This window comes from Fusarium redolens (genome assembly GCF_020744475.1).
Source record: "Fusarium redolens strain MPI-CAGE-AT-0023 chromosome Unknown BKA55scaffold_17, whole genome shotgun sequence".
Lineage (NCBI taxonomy): Eukaryota > Fungi > Ascomycota > Sordariomycetes > Hypocreales > Nectriaceae > Fusarium > Fusarium redolens.
Window position 1 is genome coordinate 24597 of NW_025763680.1, and position 21122 is coordinate 45718.

Here is a 21122-nt window from a genome sequence, read left to right on the forward strand (position 1 = left end):
GGCATTCATAACTCAATAGAAATCCTTTACAATCTCTCTTATATACCTTCAACGGTATTCTTTCTTCGCAGCCGTGAACGTCTTGCCTTGAGCGATATCCCGCGCCATGTTATCATCAGCTTGAACCTGCCCCGGCAAGATTTCAACTATCTTGGATAGCACTTCCTTGGGGACACAAACAACTCCATTTAAGTCTCCAAATATGATGTCTCCTGGATTGATCGTCGCGTCAAGAGCCGGGTCCTGTAATTTCACAGGCACATTGATCTACTCTTTGTTAGCTATGAATCGTATGTATTTCATGGGTAGCAGCGTGACACGTACCTCGCTGGGGCGAGCAACCTCGTAAAAGCTCGGCGTGCCGACATTACGGGCAAAGATCTATCTACTATATTAGCGGGAACAGAGCCATTTTCAGGCTGACCTACTGGATAATCAAGTTTGCGATGATCCTGCAAATCTCGAAAGGTACCATCGACAACCGTGCCGACGGCTCCAGAATACTTGGCACGAGTGCTCATAAGACCACCATACACAGCGTTGAAGATGCCATGGGGCGCTGAGATGAAGACAACGTGATCCTTTGGAATGGTATCAATCTTCAACCCATTAGAAGAGTTTCACACATAAAGATAGTCTTAGGAGCGTACGTAATGCTCTTTGAGCTTTGGCGCATTGGTCTGGGTATTGCGGACAAACTTGACGGTGTATGCCGGTCCGATGAGCTTTCTATCGCCTTCTTGTCGAACAGGTGACCACATGCTGAGGTTGGGAAGAAAGCCGCCATGAGGAACGCCCACTTTGAGCAATGCATCTGATACATCGCACCTGCACCGAAGTTCATATTAGAACCACTTACAACCGTGCCTTTTGATGTTGACACTTACGTGGAATAAGAGCGCAGCTTTTCGGCGAGAGAAAGGTCTGAAGATACCATTGTGGATGAAGCCGCAGCTGTAGAGATGTAACGGTGAAATGGAGTTCGATTGGCGACGAGGACCTTGCGGAATGATCTTGGAAAGTTCATTGGTACAAATTTGATGTTATTATATATAATATCATCTGAAAAGAAATTGTGAATGGGCTGTGGCGAGTTAAAATGCGCGCATCGGTCTTTCGGCAAGTTTCCGGGAGGTTGTCCGGGACAATTTCCGGGAAACTCTCCCGGGCGAACATCCAGTGAAAACACAGCCCAAGTGGAAATCGATTTGTGGATAAATCATATACAAATACCACATTTGAGGCTGCATTGAATTGGAATTACCAACCGGACTCTTTTACCATTTTATTTCCTCAGACCGTCATCATGGCTGACCCCAAACCAGCAGTCTACGTCCTAGACCCATACCATCCAGACGCCATCGCAGTCCTGCAACAATCATCCGACATCAATGTCATTCTCCCAAAAGACCCAAATAAGAGCCAATATGCAGAGAATGCCACTGCAGTCATGCTCCGCAGCGAGACTCGTTTAGGCGCTGATGAACTCGCCAAATGCAAAAAGCTGAAATACATCGTCAAACAAGGCGTTGGCGTCGACAACATCGATCTCAAAGCAGCTACGGCTGCGGGCATCAAAGTGTACAACACCCCCGGTCTGAACGGAGAAGCAGTTGCTGAGCTCACACTCGCGTTGGCTTTGACGCTGTCACGACGAGTCGCTGAGATTGATCGTCGAACGCGAAACGGCGAGTCTATCGTGAGAAGTCAGACTCTCGGAAAGAGCTTGTTCAAGAAGACTTTGGGAGTGGTTGGAATGGGAAATATTGGGTTCGCTGTTGCTAAGAAGTGGGTTGGAGCTATGGAAGGCAATATCGTCGCTTATGACCCCTTCTCGAATGGAAACCAGTGGCTTAGAACCTTTGGCGAAAGCAACTTCCGCCAGGTTTCAACGCTGCATGATCTTCTGAGAACATCAGATGTTGTAACTCTTCATCTGCCTCTTACCGGAGACACCGAGAACATCATTTCCTCCGCAGAGTTTAACACTATGAAGGACGGTGCAATTCTACTCAACTGCGCACGAGGAGGGATTGTTGATGAAGTCGCATTGCTATCTGCACTGAAAAGTGGAAAGCTGTTTGGTGCTGGCTTAGATGCCATGCTCGTTGAGCCTCCGACTGTTGAGGCATACCCAGAGTTGCTGTCGCTGCCAAATGTTGTTTTGACGCCGCATGTTGGAGCTTCAACGGTTGAGAATCAGAGTCAGAGTGGAATGGCGGTTGCGGAAATCACGATGGCGCTTTTGAGAGGGGAGGACAAAGGGAATAGGGTAGCTTAGTTGCTTAATCGAGAGTACAAAATAGAGTATTATAAACAAAAAAAAAAAAAAAAAAAAAAAAAAAAATAAAAAAAATAAAAAAAATAAAAATAAAAATAAAAATAAAAATAAAAAAATAAAAATAAAAAAGAAAACCGAAAAAAAAGAAAGGAGTGCGTTTCTTTCAGTACAATGATGTTGATCTCATTAACTCTCCATCTTCCAATAAGATGACGTCCATCTCAGGATGATGCTACGGAGTGGAGAGCGCTAGCCCAGAATAGATACAAGCTCTTCCGGGATCGGCCACTCCAACGCTTCATCTCAACTTCTCATCAACCTGTCTCTGCCTTCTTCAATGTCCAGGATGAATCAGCCTATACTGAATGGCATTGACACAAAACTGAGAGGACATCACTACTTACACATCTACATGAAAGCCTCGCGATGCCAAAGACGAGGCGTGAGCGAAAGGATTCCCCGCCTCGACCCAAGAAGGCAGCCCGATTGACATGCAACAACTGCCGTGCCCGAAAGGTCCGATGTGATGGTGGCCAGCCCATCTGCGGTATCTGTATAGCATATAACGAGACCTGCCAATATGATCGACCACCACCTATGACGCAGATCCGTGCTATGGCGGACAAGATTGCACAGCTTGAGCAGACGATTAAGGACATGCAGAACAAGGGTGCAACTAGCGCTGCTCCTTTGCAAACTTGCACAGCTGTTCTAGCAGAAAGCGCGAGGGTACCAGCGCTTACAAAGACTCTTCCGACCATTGAGGTTGCGGACGGTACTCTAGATACCACTCGTGCTTACTACGACACCACGTCAGCAGTTCATGCCCCCGGAGATACGCCATCACAAGCAACGACAGGTCAAATTACCGTGGCACACAGCCCTGAAACTCGTCAGCCTCTTCCTATGGAAACACCTGAGCTGAAGTTCTGGGAGGATCAAGCTGTCGAGAGCGCAGCAGTTTATCTCAGCATTCCTCAAGACGTTATACAGCGTCTTTTCGCGACGCATTGGACGTGGGTTCACGCGAATTTCATGTTTGTCCCGCGGGCTCTGTTTCTGCGCGACGCTGCTGTTGGTGGCAAATTCTTCTCTCCGTTCCTACTGAGCGTGTTGTGTCTGCATTCGACGCGTTTCAGAGAGCGTCATTTGACGGAGCAATTACTCGCCAGGGCGAAACTCTTGTTCAGTCATGAGATACATAATGAAGGGTCTATACCACTGGTACAAGCACTCTTGCAGTTCAGTGCTCGCGAAATTGGTAGAGGCTCTGTGTCACAAGCTTGGCTGTACGGCGGGATGGCATTTCGGGTCGCCATTGATATTGGTCTTTTCTCGTTATCACCTGGGAGATGTGAGGATGTCAGGTGGACGCAGCTGGGACGGCATCTCGCATGGTCATGCTTCTTCTGGGATAAGACTCTAAGTCTCTACCTCGGGAGAACGCCATCATTACCTGAACCGCCGAAATGGGAACCTGCTCTGCCAGAAGAGCCAGAGACCGAATTATGGCCACCTTATCCCATCCCCGATGATGAAGCACTCCAGAGCTATACGCCGAGACCGTCGCATTTGTTGCTGTGTTTTGCCTGTACTTGCAAGATTAGCGTCATCATCAACGATATTCTTTTTAAGATTTATGGGAGCAGGAGAACGAAAGATGTCTTGGACTTTGTACAATCTACAAGGGATAGGTTGTACTCCTGGCGTTCAAGTTTACCTGCCGCTTTAGATGTGGACTATCATGCGCAGATATGTCCTCCTACACATTTCGTAGCCCAACAGTAAGTACATATTGCCTCGCAACGGTCATTCAGCTAACAGGCGTCAAGAATGTTGTACCATACCACTATAATTCTACTCCATCGACCCTTCCTCACCAACACAGCTTGCTGGAAAGCATGCCAGGAAGCCTCTCAAGGCGTAGAGCAGCTTCTCAAACTTCTCGACAACACCTTCGGCTTCCAACGCTTCACATACATCATGGCTTACTGCACATATACCGCAGCTACAGTCGTCGTCCAGGATATGAAAAACGGAAGAGCTGGTACTACTGAGCGATTCAAGATGTTTATGAGAGCTTTGAACGCCATCACAGTTAGTTGTCCTGGCATCCAACGCAGCATCGATATCTTGACACGGGGACTTGGTGCAACTACAGTCGAACAAGAAGGTGTATCAGCGTTGGAGATACCACCAGCAGTTCCGCAAATGCCAGTTTTCCCTTATACTGATTTTGGATACGTCTTTGCCGAAGGAGGGGATGAGACTAGTCACGACACGAGTACGAGCTCAGATCCGTTCTTCAGTCTGGATTCCTTTCCGCAGTTGTGGCTTGACGAATTCTCAGACAGTGTGTTCAATGACTTTCAGGTTGGAAATTCTTAGTAAATTATTGAGATATTTTTATCTTGTTGCGCATTTCACGAGAGAACGTCAGGGGATTGACCCAACTCAAAACGGCTACCCTGAAGCTTTTTACTGGATCTAGAAACTCATCAAAACATGAGAAGTCCACAACAGTGGATACGCCCCGTAGATCCATATCTGTACTAACTCGTGAGCCTCGACCAGCCTCTCTGGAGCCTTTTTCTGCCGCTACTGGGATAGCTGAAAATCCCGGAAGATTCCGCGTTCGTAGATCCTCACGAACGGTCGCCCCAAGCCCCGTGCTATGAGATCCGGCGCTGAATGCTAATACCGGGATAGGAAATTTAAGCATAGGGATTGGGTTCATGAGAAGCCTAAAGCCTAAAAGGGAAACCCCATCGTGACGCTTTAATATCAATGATACTGTATCAAATTATTCAAAATGAAAACTGGGGTCTTCTACCGTAATGCCCCGAGAACTCTGTGCCAGTCAATGCGACGTAATAAACTTCATGTCATCCCCTATCCTCTCCGCCATTTTACATAAATATTAGCTACAAGGTCGAGTCCAGTCGCAAATTGACTAATGATGGTTTTTAGCCTGATACTAAAGATAAAATATTGGCTCAGTAGCGTCGGCTCGGTGCGCCTAGTCATGGGATAGTGGGATATCGAAAGTCGCTAGAATCAACCACCGTTTAGCAGGCCTATCATTCTGTATTTCTCCAAGCCACTCGGCAGTTACGATGACATGTGAGAATGTCTGTGGCGTCGGTGGTGTATTCCAACATCGGCGAAGCTCCGACTTGTGGCTTGCGTCTTTTCGCCTATCACACGGCCAACATGAGAGCTAAACGAAAAAGCCACGGAAGAGAAAGAAGGTTATTATCAGGCATTCTTCCCCGGGTCTCGAATTGATTCTACCCCAGGAACACAAGAATGCAACGGTTACAACGGGTGCTAGAGCAGATGAATATTGCGACGCAGATGGTGTGAAGGAGGGAAGAGATATTTAATGCGAAGGATTTATAAAGTTAAAGGATTCTTTGTCTCTGACACATGTTGTTGCATGAACAAGACGCCTTGTCCTTGAGCGGACGACAACTCGGCTGCGACAACACATTCCGTGAGCACTGATCACATCGGGAGACGGATCACTCGGTTAACTAGTCCCCCTAACTCATTCTAGATCTCTGACTCTGCCGTTTTGCGTCCTATCATCAGCCCTGCTAATTGAACACATGGCATGATGCAATCAGGCATTGTGTGCATTAGCCCAGCCAACATTTATCTTCCGAGTGAATTATCAGGAGAGAGGGTTCAACACAGTTTGTCCAGCTCATTCCAACGAGACGGGGGTTCACATCCTGATACGAATTACCGTAAGGGAGGGTTCAACCTTTCCCCTTACCGGCAACGAAAGCGAATACTGCCTGGACCAGATGCCGAAGTCAAAACTTTAAATGGGCGCGCATCCTCCCCCTCATTTCTCCCCGCGAGAAACCACGAGTCAGGACCTTACGAAAGAGGGTTAGTTGTTTGACCAAGGTCATTAGTTCGAAACCGATGTGCCAACCGTTGACGCCTCCCCATGGGTTAGGCTGCCACTTGCGGAGAACCCGTCACTTCACTTGTCAGGTAGTAGAGCAGCTGGCCAATCTTTTACCGCGGAGCGCACTGTCTCCGACGCCATGGAATCAAGGGTAATCTTTTTAATTTACAATGGTAGAAAACTAATCGACCTCTTGCTTTTATCAAGGGGGGGTTATCGGGAACTTTATGATATGACAGCAGTGCAGCTGAGATCCAACTAACTGGAAAGGAGGGTGATCATCGAGGCCAAGATCTTCATTTAACGCCATCAGTGTCACATTGCTTTTTCCTTCTCTCTTTGTTTCTTCTTTTTTCTCCGACGTTCATTACTCGTTTTTCTTACCATCCTTAAACTTTCGGCGTTACCTGATCGACAATGGCGGATGCACCAGTGCCGGTGTTTTTCGAGCTGAGCTGGTCTATCCTGATGACCATCTGCATGGGAAATGTTCTGCTGGGATGTCTCGTCTGCGGTATCACCAACTGGACGCTCCTCGCTGCTGTGCCGATGCTTTCGTCAGCGGCGGGAGCTGTCGCTAATGGGTTGTGTTACTATGTGTATTATCAGAAGCATCCTGCTATGATGCTTGCGATCGCTTCGGTGTTTGCTGATATATTCTGGCTGGTATGATTGATGCATGACTCAATTGGGAGTACTGAGCTGACGGTTACTAGCTGCAAGAAGCCGGTCTTCTTTTCTATAGTTACATCATCCTGAAACGAGTCCTTCGAGGTACGCGATGGAGGGTCTTCATGTCGCTTTTCTGGTCAGGCATTGCCGGCATTTGTGTCGTTCGCGTCGTCATCATCACCTTCCGAGTCCGATCCATCCTCGCCGGCAATGAGGATCTCTTGGCTACCATCAACCATATTCACATCGCCTACTTCGGTCTCATCGCGTCGCTTGAATGCCTCAGCGCATACTTCCTCATCGTTCTCTTCACGTCGGCCAAGACTTCATCTGCTGAGATTGCGCGCAATGGTGGTCTTTTCCAATACTTGGCTCGAAGCACGGAAATGAGAGTCGCTCTTCTGGCTCTGCAGGGTACGCTTCGCGCTGTGACGCATTCATTCAAGACGGCTGGCCAGACGGCGGAGAACATTGCTACCCAACTGGACCGATTCTTCTACGCCGTCTTCTGCCTATACTCCATGGTGTTATAGTAAGTTCTCCTCTATGCTCACATACCTTTTTAGTCATTGATCTAATTCTCGTAGCATCGATCTTCTTTCGTCCAAACTCAAGTTCAATGGCACCCAGGATTACCCCTCCTCTCGTGATCGCTATGTCCATCAGAGCAGTCAACCTGGTCGCTTCACCTCAACACAAAAGGATGACTTTGCCCAAAATAGAACAGAGCATGTTGTCGGCGTTGATGGCGGCACACGCACGCATAAGACACGAAATGACTCTACAGACCATATTATTGAAGGCGGCTCTTCACAGGGCGATGGGTCGATTAACCTTGAGGATATGGACCTCAAGGGTAATGTTATCAAGAAGACGGTCGAGTTCAGAGTTGTGTAGAATATTTACCATTTTCGTTCGGCGTGTTGAAGATACCAGGTGTAATGTTTAGCTCATTTCAATATAACTTTGTAGTAGTTAGATAGCATATCTCAAGATTAATGATTGTTGATGACGAGGAGTGGTTACTCCACAAAGTGATCGGCTCGGATCGTGAGATCGGTTGATATCTTCCGAACCGAGTAACAACTAACATTGCTGTCCATGAGTCAGAAACAAGACGATCCGGTAGAATGGTAGAAGACCCCTTTTTGTATCCACTGATCAGCGTCCCGCCTTGTGGTGATCTTGAAGCCAAGCCATCGCCGTATTCGGGCCTAGGCAGAAGCTGAAACACCGGAGAGCGGGAAGATCGTCAGCACTGGAGATTTAGAGAGCTTCGTCTGAGCTGCGACTTTGAAGAGTAATGGCCAAGCTGAAAGTATGCTGGCAGGATAAACTTGTAGTAGATTTAAAAGCTATTAGAAGAACTAGAGTATAAGTCAGCTATATTTAACGACAGCAACGACGGTTGACGAAGTGTTACTTATACAATCCAAGCTATGTATCCGTATATAGCATATCTATATATGACTCGGATACGACGGTAATCATGTGATGAAAGCCTTGATATCAGCTTTTTGGACAAACCTTGGCGAGCTGGATGGCGGTAGACTTCATGCTCTGTATCGATGGCATGGGGAGCAAGACGCGTGACACCATCAACAGGCCGTGAGAACTCAAAATCGGTCAAGTAAGGGTTATCAAAGCCACATTCTCTGCCATTATGAAGAAAAAAGGCCTTTATGGCATGAACTCGAATATTCTTGTGTAGCCATCCGTCTTGAATGGAAGGCTCCGATTGCGCGAGCAAGTGTCTGCTACTTGGAGGCGCTGCTGAGCTCTAGTTTGAAGCCTGATCCGTCTTCACTCGACAAGATAGAATCGTTGAGGCTTTTTGGCCTGTGCGTGGATGTACCCGGCGGGAAGTCGAAAAGGAACGCATACTGTGCATTTGTCGAATTGCAAGCATATGAATTGAATGGTAGCGTGTGAAATGAATGTTTACCAGCAGGGCGGAGGAGCTAAGCCAGCTGTGAGCCATAGAGCTCCTCATCGGCTGAGTGACGTTAGCAAGGCCACCATCATCCATGTTTGCCTGTGTAGGGGTTCTTGTACTCCACGAGGATTCTGGGCTTCGCGATCTAGCACTGTACGACCTCCCACGATATGAGGCTATCTACATCTTGATTAGAGCTGGAATGTTCGCGCCAAGCTTGTTATATACCACTCATACCTTCGGTGTCCTTGGAAATGGTGTCAGGGCTGATAGTGGGTTTGTTGAGATCAAGGCGGCCTGGGAAAATATTGACCTGTCGATCTGGACGAAGCCTTTTTTGGAGGTCTTTGTTTCCATAGAACCCGAAGCCATCAAGAAGTGGCGCGATGAGGTGCTCAAGATCATTATTTCATGCCCCGAACTTCTTCAATGTCTTCTCCAATTCGTTACTCGTCAAGGTTTATTTAACACCTGGTTGGTGGCAAGCTCTTGAGTGATGTTAAGCTTTTCGACAATTTGTGGTATTTCCTGTTTTCAAAGCCTTCGAATCGCCCCAGACAAAGGGACGAAATAACCACCGTTTTATACTGCTCAAGCTGAGATTCATGACCTTATTAATCAAGGCCTGTTTTTGAGCTTTGGTCTCCTCTGTAATGCCAAAGTCATCAATTTAAAAAGAGTCTTTAACCAGATCAAGTTTGAAGTGTGGACTGGGAGGTGAGAACTGTTTATACTCCTCATTAAGAGTGACAGCAAAATTGTAATACTTTGATAGCGCCTGCTGAAGCTGCCCAAACGTTCCTTACTGGGTTGATGTATTCCTACTCAGATTTAGAATGATTGATAGATGAGTATATTGCATGTCGCGCACCTCTGGAACTTTCTAGTACTGTTATATCAACCTTGTCGCCGTCATTGGCCTGGGAATGCCTGGACAGAGCTTGAAGACAATAGATTTGCACCGTGAAATGCATTATCATTTGCGATTGCTCTCCAGGGTAACTTTAGATAGTGCGGATTGTGTTTCTGTCTCTAGATGCCGCTTAGTAATATTTGTCTAGACGAAAGCTCCGAGGCTTATTCGCAGCCCCTCAGCAAACCAGACCAAATTAAGAAAAGGTCTCGGGGCTACCTCACCAAGCAGGCTATCGGAAGACTTCCGATTTCCGAATTACTCATCCTGAGACCACCTGCGCTAAATTCCGGGGTAAGAAGTGGACCCTGCAGCTGATCTGAACCTTGGAAGTACGGGGTAAGGAAATCATCGAATAGAATCCAGACCTTTTTTCCCCAAACTTCAACGTCTTCAACAACGTCAGGACCATATTGTTTTACATATTTCACTCTTGAATACCGTCAATCCCCGGCGTGCACGTAAATATTGAACAACGTCATATCTTAGCACATCATTACAGCTTGGGAGTAAGCATAATCATGAGCCCGCCTAGCACTCAGGCAGAGTTTTCCTGTCAGACGTGCAATCTCCCATTCCAACGCAAGGAGCACTACCAGCGACACCTACGCACTCATACAAAAGAGAAGCCATTCACATGCTCTGAATGTGGACAAAGCTTTGGTCGGGTGTAAGTAAACCCTACCTGCGCAGCCCCCAAGCTGCACCAGCGCTGACCACTGTAGCGACTCTCTTGCTCGTCACCATACAACTCTCCATCTAAGCACCGATCGTCAAGACAGCCGTGATCGTCCTAATGATCGCCGTCGAGTATCGCAGGCTTGCAAGCCATGCAGTACCTCAAAGGTGAGATGCGATGGCGAGCACCCATGTCAAAGATGTCGGCAACAGGACAATGACTGCTACTACGAGCCACATGCGAAGCGAAAGATGTCAGAGACTAGCTCTGATAGACCAACCGCCAAACGGAATCGAGAAAAAGCCCCAATCAATGTTGAGGTTCTCGAAAGCATCAATGTCAACCTGAATAGTAGAAATTCACCGCTCTCACCGCCCGCAACTGTTCAAGACAACAGCTCTAACACAGCCAATTATGCCAACAACTACATCTCTCCGGTTCATGATCCATTCATCGAGCTATCCAAACCCAACGACCTCAATGCCAATGCCCAACCTATCGACCCGCTGCTTGTTGCACAACATAGCGCATCTATCGGGTATCATGGCACTCAGCCTGGCCCCGCTGACGTACTTTTTGACACTGACGACATGTTGACAAGTTTCAACTCTGTGAATACGGTGCCGGCACCCCTACCTTCTCTACTATTCGGCGACGCCTTCGAAACTAACGGATGGCTCAACTATGGCGCCGATCAATCATTTGCGCCCCTCTTTCTTCAGAACGATGCATCTCTCGACGCCATCAATGAGCTCTGGTTCGACCATGCAGGTTTCAAAGCGCCCCAGCAACCCATCACCTCACAGCTTACACCAGCCTCTTCAATGGTCGATCAATCAGCTGTGGCAGAGCTCTATAGCCGCAGTCACTCTCCCACTATTGACAGGGATGCGGTTGAGCCTAGAGAATATGTGCCTGTCTCGATTGAACTGGACGCGCAACTCAATTTTCCCGATTTGTCTCACCTGACGGCCGAGGACGTTGATCATGAGAATTTGGCACATGTAGATGATATCCCTGAAGAAGTGGCCAAGAATGTGGCCGAGGCAGCAACGGAAATACAGAACAATGGTAATTTCCCGCATTTTAGGAATCTGGCTATTCCGCCAACGCCAGTGTTAAATGCATGGGTCCAGCTGTACTTTGAGTACTTCCACCCAGTGATGCCTATTCTGCACAAGTCGACTTTTTCCTCGTCTAAAAGGCATTGGCTGCTTATCTTTACAGTGGCCGCCATCGGTGCACACTTTTCAACCATCAAAGATGCCCAGGCATGCTCAAGGGCAATGCATGAGACTATTCGACGACAATGCTCAACGATGGTAAGTGACTCTAGATGGCGCAGAACAAAAGGACCCGGGGCTGATAGAGAAACAGTGTGAACGACAGAACTCCAACGGTAGAGAGCTTTGGATGTCGCAAACTATCCTCCTGAACCATATCGGCCTGCTCTATGGTGGTGAACGGAGGTCTCTGGAGATTGGCGAATTGCTGCAAGCCTTGCCCGTAACTCTGGGACGACGAAAGCGTCTTTTTACAAACATGTTTCCCGTCGACAAGTTTGCTCAGCTTCAGTTGCCACATGCTCAGAAATGGCAGATTTGGCTGCTGGACGAAGAGCGGCGGCGGGCAGGCTTTGCCATCTGGGTGAGTCGAACTTTCATAAATGTGACGTTTGGCCAGTATTTACTGAGTATTGAACTATCTAGCTCTTGGATGCTGCATTCAGCGCGCATTTCGACCTTACTAGTCTTATGAGGCTGTCTGAACTGCAGATATCTCTGCCTCGGCCGGATGATCGTTGGGGTGCATCGACGGCCCAGTGCTGGGCCAACTTTCCTGCCGTTGGTAAGTTAAAACTCATAATACTCTTGATCCGATCTGTACTGACATGAGGAGAAAACTCTGGCTCTGGTGGACTTCCCACGATGGAGCGTGTCATCGCCGAAGATAGTTGGCGCTTCGTATGGTCGAGAACCAACACCTTGGGCAAACAGGTTATGCTGCAGCATCTCACAAATGTTATCAAGGATCGGAGCGCAGACCAGCCTGGTACTCCAGGCTTCTCGTATCACGACAAACTACAGGCGTCCAATGTCTTGACTGACTTTCTGAATCTGATTGAGACCGACCAGATGGAGCAATCCATTGATGAAGTAAAGGCATCGACAACGCACAAGATCATGGCCCTGGCTGCTTTGATGACACACAATATTCCAGTTAAGAGCCTACTTCCAACAATTATTCGATGCATATACGGCAAGCTTGACAATCAGGACTGGGCGGCGATTAGCGATCGGTGGAGAGGATCGTCCGGGCAAGGAAGGCTTGGGTGCTTCTATGCCTCGCGCATCCTCCATGTAGTGCGGTCAAGCCGGTCATCGCACTTCGGTACACCTGTCTCGCTTCTCCAGGCAGTGTTGGTTTTGTGGCTTTACTCGGCGCTTGCTGAACGGTACCGTGATGGGTTTTTGTTCTCGCGCACGGCTCCAGCTGTGGTGCTTGGCCCGAAGCCCCTGGACCAGATGGAGACTAACTCCTGGATCGAGATGGGGTGGAGCCGAGTCAAGTTACCGGGCATCGGTAATCTGCTTTGTGCAGAGGGCAGAGCCAAGTTGTTGGACGATGCGGTGGTGCTTATGAGATCGTTGAAAGGCTGGGGTATCAGTAACGCATATGCTCAGATCTTGTTGCGTCTGAGAGCGAGTGAGACGTCTAATATGGCCCATGGATGAGTTCCGAGGAGCTTGAAAAGTTTACGCACTACGTAGCATGTTCCGAGCATTCAGGAAGGGTTTTGCATGTCTTCTGCTGGTGATTATAATTGAACACCATACATTCTATTAAGGTTGAGTTTAGAAAAGCTATACTGAGGTTTGGCCATCATTCTGGTAATGACCTGTAGCTTGCAATGTGTCACTGTACAGTACCGGGTCTGACGCGGCTGTTCCATGGGTTTTCATATTGCTGGGTGTTCTTATGATCCATCATCTGCATCACCACCGAATGACCTCCCCTTGCAATTGTCAGAACAAGGATATGAATTCAAAAGACAAAATTCCTAACCCAATCGATGCCTCAAGACAGGGGACGCGCCTGTCTTCTCGGCTCCATCGGCTCCACACTGGTTCGCAGTGTGCTCATTCCATTCCGTAATTCCGACTAGGATTGATTTGATTTACAATGACATTTAATAGCTCATCTACCCATTAAACCTAAATCTTTGTTTAAATTAGTTGGTCCTGACTAAATCGTGTCTCTTGTTCCCAAACATACCTGACATACCTCTTATCCAACATGGCGCCCACCGTTCTTGGAACAGTTGCATCAACTCGCACCCAAAGAGTCCTACTCACACTGGAAGAGCTCGGTATTGAGTATGACTTCAAAGTTGTAGACCTCTCCAAGGGACAGCACCACGTCGGTGAGAGCACATGCACCATTGAGGCTAGCAGCTTACACAAAATACAGAATCCTGAGTATGTCAGAGACCACCATCCATTCGCCAAGGTTCCAGTGTTCCAAGATGATGGAATCGAGATTTTTGAGTCTAGAGCCATTGCTAGATACCTGGCTGTGAAGCAAAAGTCCCATCTTGCTCCGCCCAGCGATGATCCGGAAGCTTTGGCGGCTTTTGAGCAAGCTGCTAGCGTGGAATATGCTTATTTTGAGCCTGCTGTCTCTGCCCTTGGATTTGAGCTCATTTTTAAGAAGTAAGCTACTCCAACCTTTTTGAAAATTACTTGAGAAGAACGTTCTGGCTGACGTATGGCTAAAAAGGATGTTTAACCTCGGAAACACCGATCAAGCGATAGTTGACCAACAGAAGGCTTTGCTCAACACCACGCTTGACTACTATGAGAAGAAACTCGAGGCTCAACAGTATCTGGCTGGAAAGGTTTGTGATTTCCAAAGCGTGTGTAACACAGTAAGTGCAATTGCTAACCCATATATAGGACTATAGCCTCGTTGATCTCTTTCATGTCCCCTGGTTAGGATTTATTAGGAACCGCTTGCAACTTGGAGAGTTGATCGACTCTAGGAAGAATGTGGCGGCATGGGCCGAACGCATAAGCCAGCGTGACGCATCAAAGGCTGTTTCGGCAAAGGCCGTGCAGCATTAGATAGCTTTCAAAAGTTTTCATATACTCCAACAATAGACAAGACAACTTGTTATGTAGAACTTGAAGATAACTATGTCAACGAGGTCGTGTAGCACAAAGCACAAAGCACAAGGAGCAGGCTTATGGGTTTATCGAATTCATTCAAAAGTTATATCTGCTTTAGAAAACTCTGCTCATGACATTAAACTGTAGAGTGCGACGCGATGCTAAGCTAATGGGATTTCGCATCGCTACAGGCTCCTATAACGCTCCTACGAGGAGATAATCGTGATATGTAATTGGAATGTTCTATAGGCTGGAAAAGCATGACTCTTTAATACAACTTCATTTCTCCCTCGCTCTTGCAAAAGATACACTATACAGTGCCACCGCCACCAAAGCACCAAATTTTCAACAAGACTCTTGCTCAATCATTTCTTGGTAGGTCAATAATCTGAACCTTCTCTACCAAAGGGCCCAGCTCTGCCACGACAGCGAGGTGGACTGGGTCTTTGAGGGCGTAGTAGTCCCTGTCTTCAGGACTGTCGAATTGGATGACGAATGCATGAGTGATACCTTGCTATTGTTACTTATCAGTGATCTCGTTCGAGGTGGGACGTAATCAGCAGATGAGAGGAGTAATTGCTGATGGAGAATAACATGAGCTGTCTCACCTGTAAGCCCTCTGGCGCGCTATCGGCGCCACCTTGAATAGATTGAATATAAGGCTTTTTGGATTCAGGGTGCAAGCACGTTTTCCTCAACCCTTGGATCTTGGCGGACACCTAAAGTTTAAAGACTGGATCAACAGTCACGCCTTGCGAGATGAGGGATTGGGACACTGACCTTGTCGATAGCATCGCTGCCAATGTCTGACTTGAACTGGAACTGGACGACACGGTTGATACCCATTTTGCAGCTGGCGTTGTATGACACAAACAAGGTACAATACTTAAAATAAAGTGTACGGGTGGCTTGGTACAATGAGTGGTAAGTAGCTTGGCGGTGAGTTTTGTCCACAACCCAATATAAGTAGCGCATGAATGATATTCGGAAAGGTGCTTGGATTTCCGAAAGTGCCGATCATCGATGCCTCTTTCCCGGGCAAGTTATTGCCCAACGTGGAGCCGACAGATCGTGGGGAAATCGATCTCGGCTAAAGTATTCCCCAGATTATCAACCCAGCAGCTAAGCCTTTCGATCTCGTGACCTGTAGGTGTCAGGGGCTGGTAAAGCCTCCAACTTTCTGGAGACTCTATAACAATGCTTATGCTTCTGAAGATGCTGTCGTGAATGCACATGTAGAGGTTTGAGTAATTATTAATTTTGACGAGGTGGCAACTGGAGATTTCGGTGATATACCTGCACTACGGCTGGCCAAGTGTTTTTGTCCTGGGAGTCCAGTTTGTCATCAGCTGCAAATGGCTCAAGGTTGGTATCTAGCTTCCAAGCTTTGTCGAGTCTAGTTAGCATAGCCTCATACTTCGCTCTTCCAACAAACTCGCTTAGCATGCTCCAAGCCGTAGTGGGGTAACCGAAGTGGTACCCGTGAGCCACTCGTATGTAATCACGAAACTATTTATGATAATACATCTCCCTTTATCGTGTCAGACGTCATCACGACAAAGTGCTTTGAACCAAGACTAGAAGTACACGCGCAATGGATTCCTCAAGCACAGAAAAGGCAGAAGTGTCGAGAGTGGAGAATACTAGCCGAGCTCCAAGCACTCCAACAGGTCAAGAACTGCGAGACCATCCCAAGGTGAGTCGGCTCTTTTACTCCCAGTTCAATACTGACATTTATCTCTAGACATGGAATAGAGGCCTGAAGCTGATGGTTCTGGCCAATCTTTGCTTCATGGTCTTTTGCGGTAACTTTTATTCGGTACTATCTCTTAGATCCGCCAGTCTAGACATCCTTAAACTAACAATTGTGTCTAAATAGGCCGGTATTTCTGCTGGGTTGACCGCTCTCGTATACGACTTCCACAGCAACTACGACAAGGCGGGCGATATAGTCGCGTACTCTGTGCTCTGCATAGGCCTGGGTTCCTTCATATGGATCCCAACCGCTGTAGTGATTGGGAAACGACCTGTCCTGCTAGCATCTCAAATAATGTTCATGGCCGGATGCGTTTGGTGTTCCCAGGCAGCCTCAATGGACAGTCTTCTCGGTGCTCGAATTCTCGGGGCCTTCGGTGCTGGCGCAGTTCAAGCTGTTGGTCCTGCCGTTGTAGGAGGTAAGAAAACACCCCTTTGGTCCTAATACCAGTCAAGGCCTGACTCCTCCCATCACAGAAATATTCTTGGAGAAGAACTACTCTAAGGCAATGGGATTGTACGCCGTGAGTCTCTGTATCGGAGCTCAGGGTGGTCCTCTCATCGCCGGCCACTTGATCGAAGCTAGAGGATGGAGCTGGTTTTTTATTCTCCTCGCTATTCTCAGCGGCTTCAACTTTGTTACACTTGCACTTTTCTGTCCAGAGACTGCTTTTAACGTCGAGATTGAGGCGGGCGCAACCAGTGCTGATGTCGACGCCGATATTCTTGACCAGACCACTGGCCTTGGTCGCACCCAGAGCTCGCTCACAACATGGAAGCAGAACTCTTTCTATACGAGACACCCGCACGTACGAGGTGGTGGGTTGAGGCAATGGTTTCTTTCGTTCTTGCTGCAGATCGAATTCATGTTCGATCCCATCGTGATTCTCTCTGCAGGCATGTGGGGAATTGTGTTAGCTTGGTAAATCTCACAGTGCCTTTGCTGTCAAATCCATTTCTAACTCTTTATAGGGTCGCCACTATCTCTGTTATCTCCAACCAATTGTTCGCCGCGCCCCCTTTCCTCTGGGGCCCTGCTGAACTGGGCAACTGGGCGTGTACGAGTCTAGTCGGCGTAGCCATTGCCTTTCCCATTGCCGGGCCCTTGACCGACACTGTCTCCTCATTTATCGGCCGCCGCAAGGGCAAGCATATGCCTGAATACCGACTCGTCACTCTGGTGGTCCCGTTTCTGTTCTCGTCATCTGGCCTCTTACTGTTTGGGTACACATACACCAAGGGTTCGTATGTAGGGCCAGCAGTTGGTTATGCCATGCAAGCTGCCAGCCTCATGCTCATTCCCACCTCTGTCCTGTCCTATGGTGTCGATAGCTACCCTTACGACGCGGCCGAGGTAACGGCTCTGATGAATGCCGTGACCCATATCATCCCTTTCGGGCTGACAAAGACGGCTTCAAATTGGCTTGCAAGGGTCGGTGTCGAAAAGATGTTTCTGCAGATGGCCATAATTCAGTGGGTTTTGCTAGCTGGCTTTACCATTGTCCTGTTGGTCTTCGGACCTTGGATTCGGGTCAAGGCCTCTTTCGTTCATCAGCATTATGGCGCTAAGAGATTTCTGTAAAGTAGACGGGACCGAACCTGAGTATCAAACCAAACATCTCTGACGGCCAGGTCCTCTTCAGCTCACTTGGAGTTCTCAAACAGTCCATAGCTTAGGTATGAATGGCCAATATCTTAGTTTTTCATAGTTGTATTCTTAGACTTGTGAACACCGTTACCCAACATTAATCCAGTTGACTCAAAAGATTGAGCTAAAAAGTCAAACCCCGCTTGACTTTGTGTACCCTGTGTTTGAACTTCTAAACAAATGTCAGCACAATCACCACACATCTTATTAGAACTTCTCAAGCAACCCTGTGTACTTTCTATCTTGCCTGTCGAACCGTCTCGTCCTATCACTAAGATGGATCAGGTTCACGGTAAACGCGACTCCAACTTAAAGTAGGTTTATTAATTCTTGAGCGCTATATTAAGTTTGATGAGGGGAGATAAGTAGTGGTTTTATTAGTCGTAATTGGATTGGGGTCTATGGTAAAGTCACCTATTAGACACTTCATAATCAATGTTGTTTACGTTTGTTGTGTAAAGGAATAGGTTATAGAATATCAGATATTTGGGTGAGATTTAAGAGAATTCCGTAGCCTGTGGATTGACACGATCAACACTATCTAAGCAAGAGGGTCCAGCAAAGGGACGACTAGATGACTGTCAGAGTCAGCCCCAATATGGATGGTATGACGACCCTTGTTTGAATGAGCAGCTGTGTACAGAAAGTCAAACTCCATGAAGCTCATATAGTGGCCAGACACCTTCAAGGTCAGGTACTCTCCCTCCTCAAAGATGATACCAGTTGGCCAGATGGGAACCTCGAGCCTGGCAACGGTGCCAGCAGGAATAGCCTTTCGACTTGTGTTTGTATACTCAGGCCAGTCACCGGTGAATCTGCCAGGTTTAGGTGTCACCTTTGTGATGGCATGACTACCTCGTAGAGAACCTGTAGGTCCCAGATATTTGAGGAAGCATGTGTCTGCAGCTTCTGTGTGCTCGCTGACAGGAGGAATGAGGTCCTTTAGAGGGACGTTCATGTTGACCAACTGAGTTCCTGAAGCATCCTGTTTTCCAAGTTGAGCGAAAACGTCAATGTCATCATCGCCGTCGTTGGAGATGCTGACGTTGAGCCATGAATAGCCAATAAGCCAGGTCTTTTTGGTGAATTTGTATCTGAACAGTACCTCCTCACCGCCCCCAAGAGGGTGCTTCGGAAGGTATGCTGCATCATAAGACACGGTGTGTGAATCTTTTCGGGGGGCTGTTTCAAGGTTCTCGCCTGGGCCGAGGTAAAGCTTGGTGTGCTTTGTGTGAGGGATAGGATATGATTCGAGAGGGACATTGCTGATGTTTGGCTAGTTCGTGTCAGAACTGAAATAGAGTTTTGGGTAAAAGCAGAAAGTAACTTACTAGGTTGAACCCGACGAGAGAACCTCGTACTTTCTGGGTGCTTGGCCAGTCGTTCTGAATGCCTTTGACGAAATAGTCGTAGAACTTGTTCAAATCGTCAACGCTGTCGGGATGATACAAATCGGACCATTCCTGCTTAGCATGAATGCGGAGCCTATAGAATTATCAGTATTCGGATCTCAATGCCAAATTCAACATACCATTTGTCCTTAGAAGATATATCATGATAACCACGAATAGAGCCCGTGGTGTGAAGAGCCGTTGAAAAGCTAGCTAAAACATAGGTGGGAACCTGGATTTTCTCAAGCTTGACATTCTTGTCCTCCCAGTAATCGTTGAACAGGGGATACTTCTCCAGCATCGAGATTGGAGCCTCAGCAGCATTGCGACCAACCATCAGATCTTGTAGGAGCTTCCACATGGCACTGTAGGGATATGGCACACCACCACGGGCAAGAGTGTCGCGATAAAAGTCTGCATTAGCTTCCCACGGAGCAATAGCAGCCAGTGAAGGAGGCTGCTGAGAAGCAATCTGCCACTGAACCATAGCGAGCCAACTGTTGCCGCCCAAGGCAACCTTGCCTGTGCACCAGTCAAGCTTAGCAACATGTTCGATGGCATCATATCCGTCTTGGCCGTCTTGGTTGCCGACCCATCTGACCACGTTAGTTACTCTTTTGCAGTATTCTGATAAGACATGAATCTTCCACTTACGGAATAATTCCTTCGGAGTCCCAAGACCCTCGCAAGTCAACATTAACAATAGCATATCCCCTTGCTGGCCAGACAGCAGGGTCTAGCCCTTCAAACTTTTCATAGCCACTGACCTGGTCTTCAGGGACACCAAATCGACCGGGGATCATGCCAAGTCCATGAGGACCTATCAAGAATGTCAGAAGTTTCAACTATGTCTGGGCATGAGAAATTACCATTTCCAGTCTTGCCATAAGGGCTCCAGATAAGAACGGCTGGAACCTTCTCGTCAGTCTTGGGTCGAAAGACATCAGCGTACAGCTTGATGCCGTCTCTCATGGGAAGAATAATATCCTTCTCGAAGATTGTGTCGACTTCAAAAGCCCTGTTTGCCGGGGTCCTCTTGTGACCCTTGGGTAAGACTGTTACCGAAGGGTTAAGGGGGTCATAAGGGCCAGCCTCTTTGGCCCCAGGTGTGATGACTGGGGTTACGTCAACATCAAAGCCGTTGATCTTGAGCGACATGATACCGGTGTTTGAGGGATACAGTGATAGTGTTTCTGAGAACAATATTGCTCTTTCAACCTTGGCCGTTCGAATCACTACCTAAGTTATAAAACGACAACTAATATGCCACTATCGCCGCTCTTCTGTTAAGTCCGTTAAACTGGATCATGCTGCATCCACGAGCGTGGGGCCGCTAACTAAGCATTCCCGCCGGCAGCTTGGATAGAGGATCGGCTCGGGACCACAATCCCCTTAGTAGACAACCTCGCGCGATGAGGCCGCCAATTTCAACCCCAAAGAAATGCCCGAACAGGTCAAAGTTTTGCGGATGTAAAAGTCCCAATTGGGGTGAAAACAACGCTGCTTGTTAGAAGCCATATCCGCTCCCCCATATTTCTCGTTTTCAAGAGGTACTCACGAAGCTCAAGTGCGCAATTCTTTGACGATCGCTTCTATCCAGATTTGTGTCTTTACAGAGGTTTGTGGAGTTCAAAGAGTGCCGGATTAAATATATTCTGAGTAAGCATGGCGTAAGTAGATAATGCACAGACGCATTACACCCGATAGTTAGCGGCTATGAACCAATCGAAACTGAAGGGTGAGGGAGAAAACTGCT

At 47.7% G+C, this 21122-nt stretch overlaps 9 protein-coding genes across 9 annotated transcripts; 6 read left to right on the forward strand and 3 right to left on the reverse strand.

Annotated features, from left to right (window-relative positions):
• Positions 1-48: 48 nt before the first annotated feature.
• On the reverse strand, positions 49-937 carry BKA55DRAFT_694787 (ribonuclease E inhibitor RraA/Dimethylmenaquinone methyltransferase; the record flags this gene model as incomplete). The annotated part of the gene is made up of 5 exons (XM_046200086.1): positions 49-267; positions 325-381; positions 429-599; positions 651-828; positions 888-937. 5 exons carry the CDS (start codon positions 935-937, stop codon positions 49-51), a joined length of 675 nt encoding a protein of 224 aa, XP_046044381.1.
• Positions 938-1231: 294 nt separating this feature from the next.
• BKA55DRAFT_579205 (D-isomer specific 2-hydroxyacid dehydrogenase) lies at positions 1232-2294 on the forward strand. Its single transcript, XM_046193816.1, has one exon. The coding sequence runs from the start codon at positions 1307-1309 to the stop codon at positions 2279-2281; it is 975 nt and encodes a 324-aa protein (XP_046044382.1). The 5' UTR covers positions 1232-1306; the 3' UTR covers positions 2282-2294.
• Positions 2295-2707: 413 nt separating this feature from the next.
• On the forward strand, positions 2708-4669 carry BKA55DRAFT_521893 (uncharacterized protein; the record flags this gene model as incomplete). The annotated part of the gene is made up of 2 exons (XM_046188543.1): positions 2708-4065; positions 4114-4669. The coding sequence occupies 2 exons, from the start codon at positions 2708-2710 to the stop codon at positions 4667-4669; spliced, it is 1914 nt and encodes a 637-aa protein (XP_046044383.1).
• A 1738-nt stretch (positions 4670-6407) lies between these two features.
• On the forward strand, positions 6408-8270 carry BKA55DRAFT_136632 (uncharacterized protein). The gene is made up of 3 exons (XM_046184871.1): positions 6408-6869; positions 6920-7407; positions 7463-8270. Exons 1-3 carry the CDS (start codon positions 6621-6623, stop codon positions 7770-7772), a joined length of 1047 nt encoding a protein of 348 aa, XP_046044384.1. The 5' UTR covers positions 6408-6620; the 3' UTR covers positions 7773-8270.
• Positions 8271-10060: 1790 nt separating this feature from the next.
• BKA55DRAFT_579209 (uncharacterized protein) lies at positions 10061-13466 on the forward strand. The gene is made up of 5 exons (XM_046193817.1): positions 10061-10394; positions 10450-11725; positions 11781-12050; positions 12113-12251; positions 12303-13466. The coding sequence occupies exons 1-5, from the start codon at positions 10246-10248 to the stop codon at positions 13136-13138; spliced, it is 2670 nt and encodes an 889-aa protein (XP_046044385.1). The 5' UTR covers positions 10061-10245; the 3' UTR covers positions 13139-13466.
• Positions 13467-13700: 234 nt separating this feature from the next.
• On the forward strand, positions 13701-14527 carry BKA55DRAFT_522027 (glutathione S-transferase; the record flags this gene model as incomplete). The annotated part of the gene is made up of 4 exons (XM_046188551.1): positions 13701-13823; positions 13875-14116; positions 14184-14301; positions 14360-14527. The coding sequence occupies 4 exons, from the start codon at positions 13701-13703 to the stop codon at positions 14525-14527; spliced, it is 651 nt and encodes a 216-aa protein (XP_046044386.1).
• Positions 14528-14933: 406 nt separating this feature from the next.
• Positions 14934-15418, reverse strand: BKA55DRAFT_597641 (uncharacterized protein; the record flags this gene model as incomplete). The annotated part of the gene is made up of 3 exons (XM_046196108.1): positions 14934-15086; positions 15181-15291; positions 15353-15418. The coding sequence occupies 3 exons, from the start codon at positions 15416-15418 to the stop codon at positions 14934-14936; spliced, it is 330 nt and encodes a 109-aa protein (XP_046044387.1).
• Positions 15419-16166: 748 nt separating this feature from the next.
• Positions 16167-17909, forward strand: BKA55DRAFT_521768 (major facilitator superfamily domain-containing protein; the record flags this gene model as incomplete). The annotated part of the gene is made up of 5 exons (XM_046188535.1): positions 16167-16268; positions 16317-16367; positions 16452-16746; positions 16805-17249; positions 17300-17909. The coding sequence occupies 5 exons, from the start codon at positions 16167-16169 to the stop codon at positions 17907-17909; spliced, it is 1503 nt and encodes a 500-aa protein (XP_046044388.1).
• A 556-nt stretch (positions 17910-18465) lies between these two features.
• Positions 18466-20779, reverse strand: BKA55DRAFT_708373 (Alpha/Beta hydrolase protein). The gene is made up of 5 exons (XM_046200736.1): positions 20236-20779; positions 20021-20186; positions 19507-19962; positions 19307-19460; positions 18466-19251 (listed from the first exon to the last, which is right to left on the reverse strand). Exons 1-5 carry the CDS (start codon positions 20522-20524, stop codon positions 18517-18519), a joined length of 1800 nt encoding a protein of 599 aa, XP_046044389.1. The 5' UTR covers positions 20525-20779; the 3' UTR covers positions 18466-18516.
• Positions 20780-21122: the final 343 nt, after the last annotated feature.

Bases quoted from the DNA above. Each gene is read 5' to 3' on its own strand.
- BKA55DRAFT_579209 (XM_046193817.1), top strand. From the start codon at position 10,246: ATGAGCCCGCCTAGCACTCAGGCAGAGTTTTCCTGTCAGACGTGCAAT. The intron at 10,395-10,449 runs GTAAGTAAACCC...TGACCACTGTAG, and splicing joins GGACAAAGCTTTGGTCGGGT to CGACTCTCTTGCTCGTCACC. The intron at 11,726-11,780 runs GTAAGTGACTCT...ATAGAGAAACAG, and splicing joins GACGACAATGCTCAACGATG to TGTGAACGACAGAACTCCAA.
- BKA55DRAFT_708373 (XM_046200736.1), bottom strand. From the start codon at position 20,524: ATGTCGCTCAAGATCAACGGCTTTGATGTTGACGTAACCCCAGTCATC. The intron at 20,187-20,235 runs GTAATTTCTCAT...CATTCTTGATAG, and splicing joins TTATGGCAAGACTGGAAATG to GTCCTCATGGACTTGGCATG. The intron at 19,252-19,306 runs GTAAGTTACTTT...GACACGAACTAG, and splicing joins CTCTCGTCGGGTTCAACCTA to CCAAACATCAGCAATGTCCC.
- BKA55DRAFT_136632 (XM_046184871.1), top strand. From the start codon at position 6,621: ATGGCGGATGCACCAGTGCCGGTGTTTTTCGAGCTGAGCTGGTCTATC. The intron at 6,870-6,919 runs GTATGATTGATG...GACGGTTACTAG, and splicing joins TTGCTGATATATTCTGGCTG to CTGCAAGAAGCCGGTCTTCT. The intron at 7,408-7,462 runs GTAAGTTCTCCT...TAATTCTCGTAG, and splicing joins CTATACTCCATGGTGTTATA to CATCGATCTTCTTTCGTCCA.
- BKA55DRAFT_579205 (XM_046193816.1), top strand. From the start codon at position 1,307: ATGGCTGACCCCAAACCAGCAGTCTACGTCCTAGACCCATACCATCCA.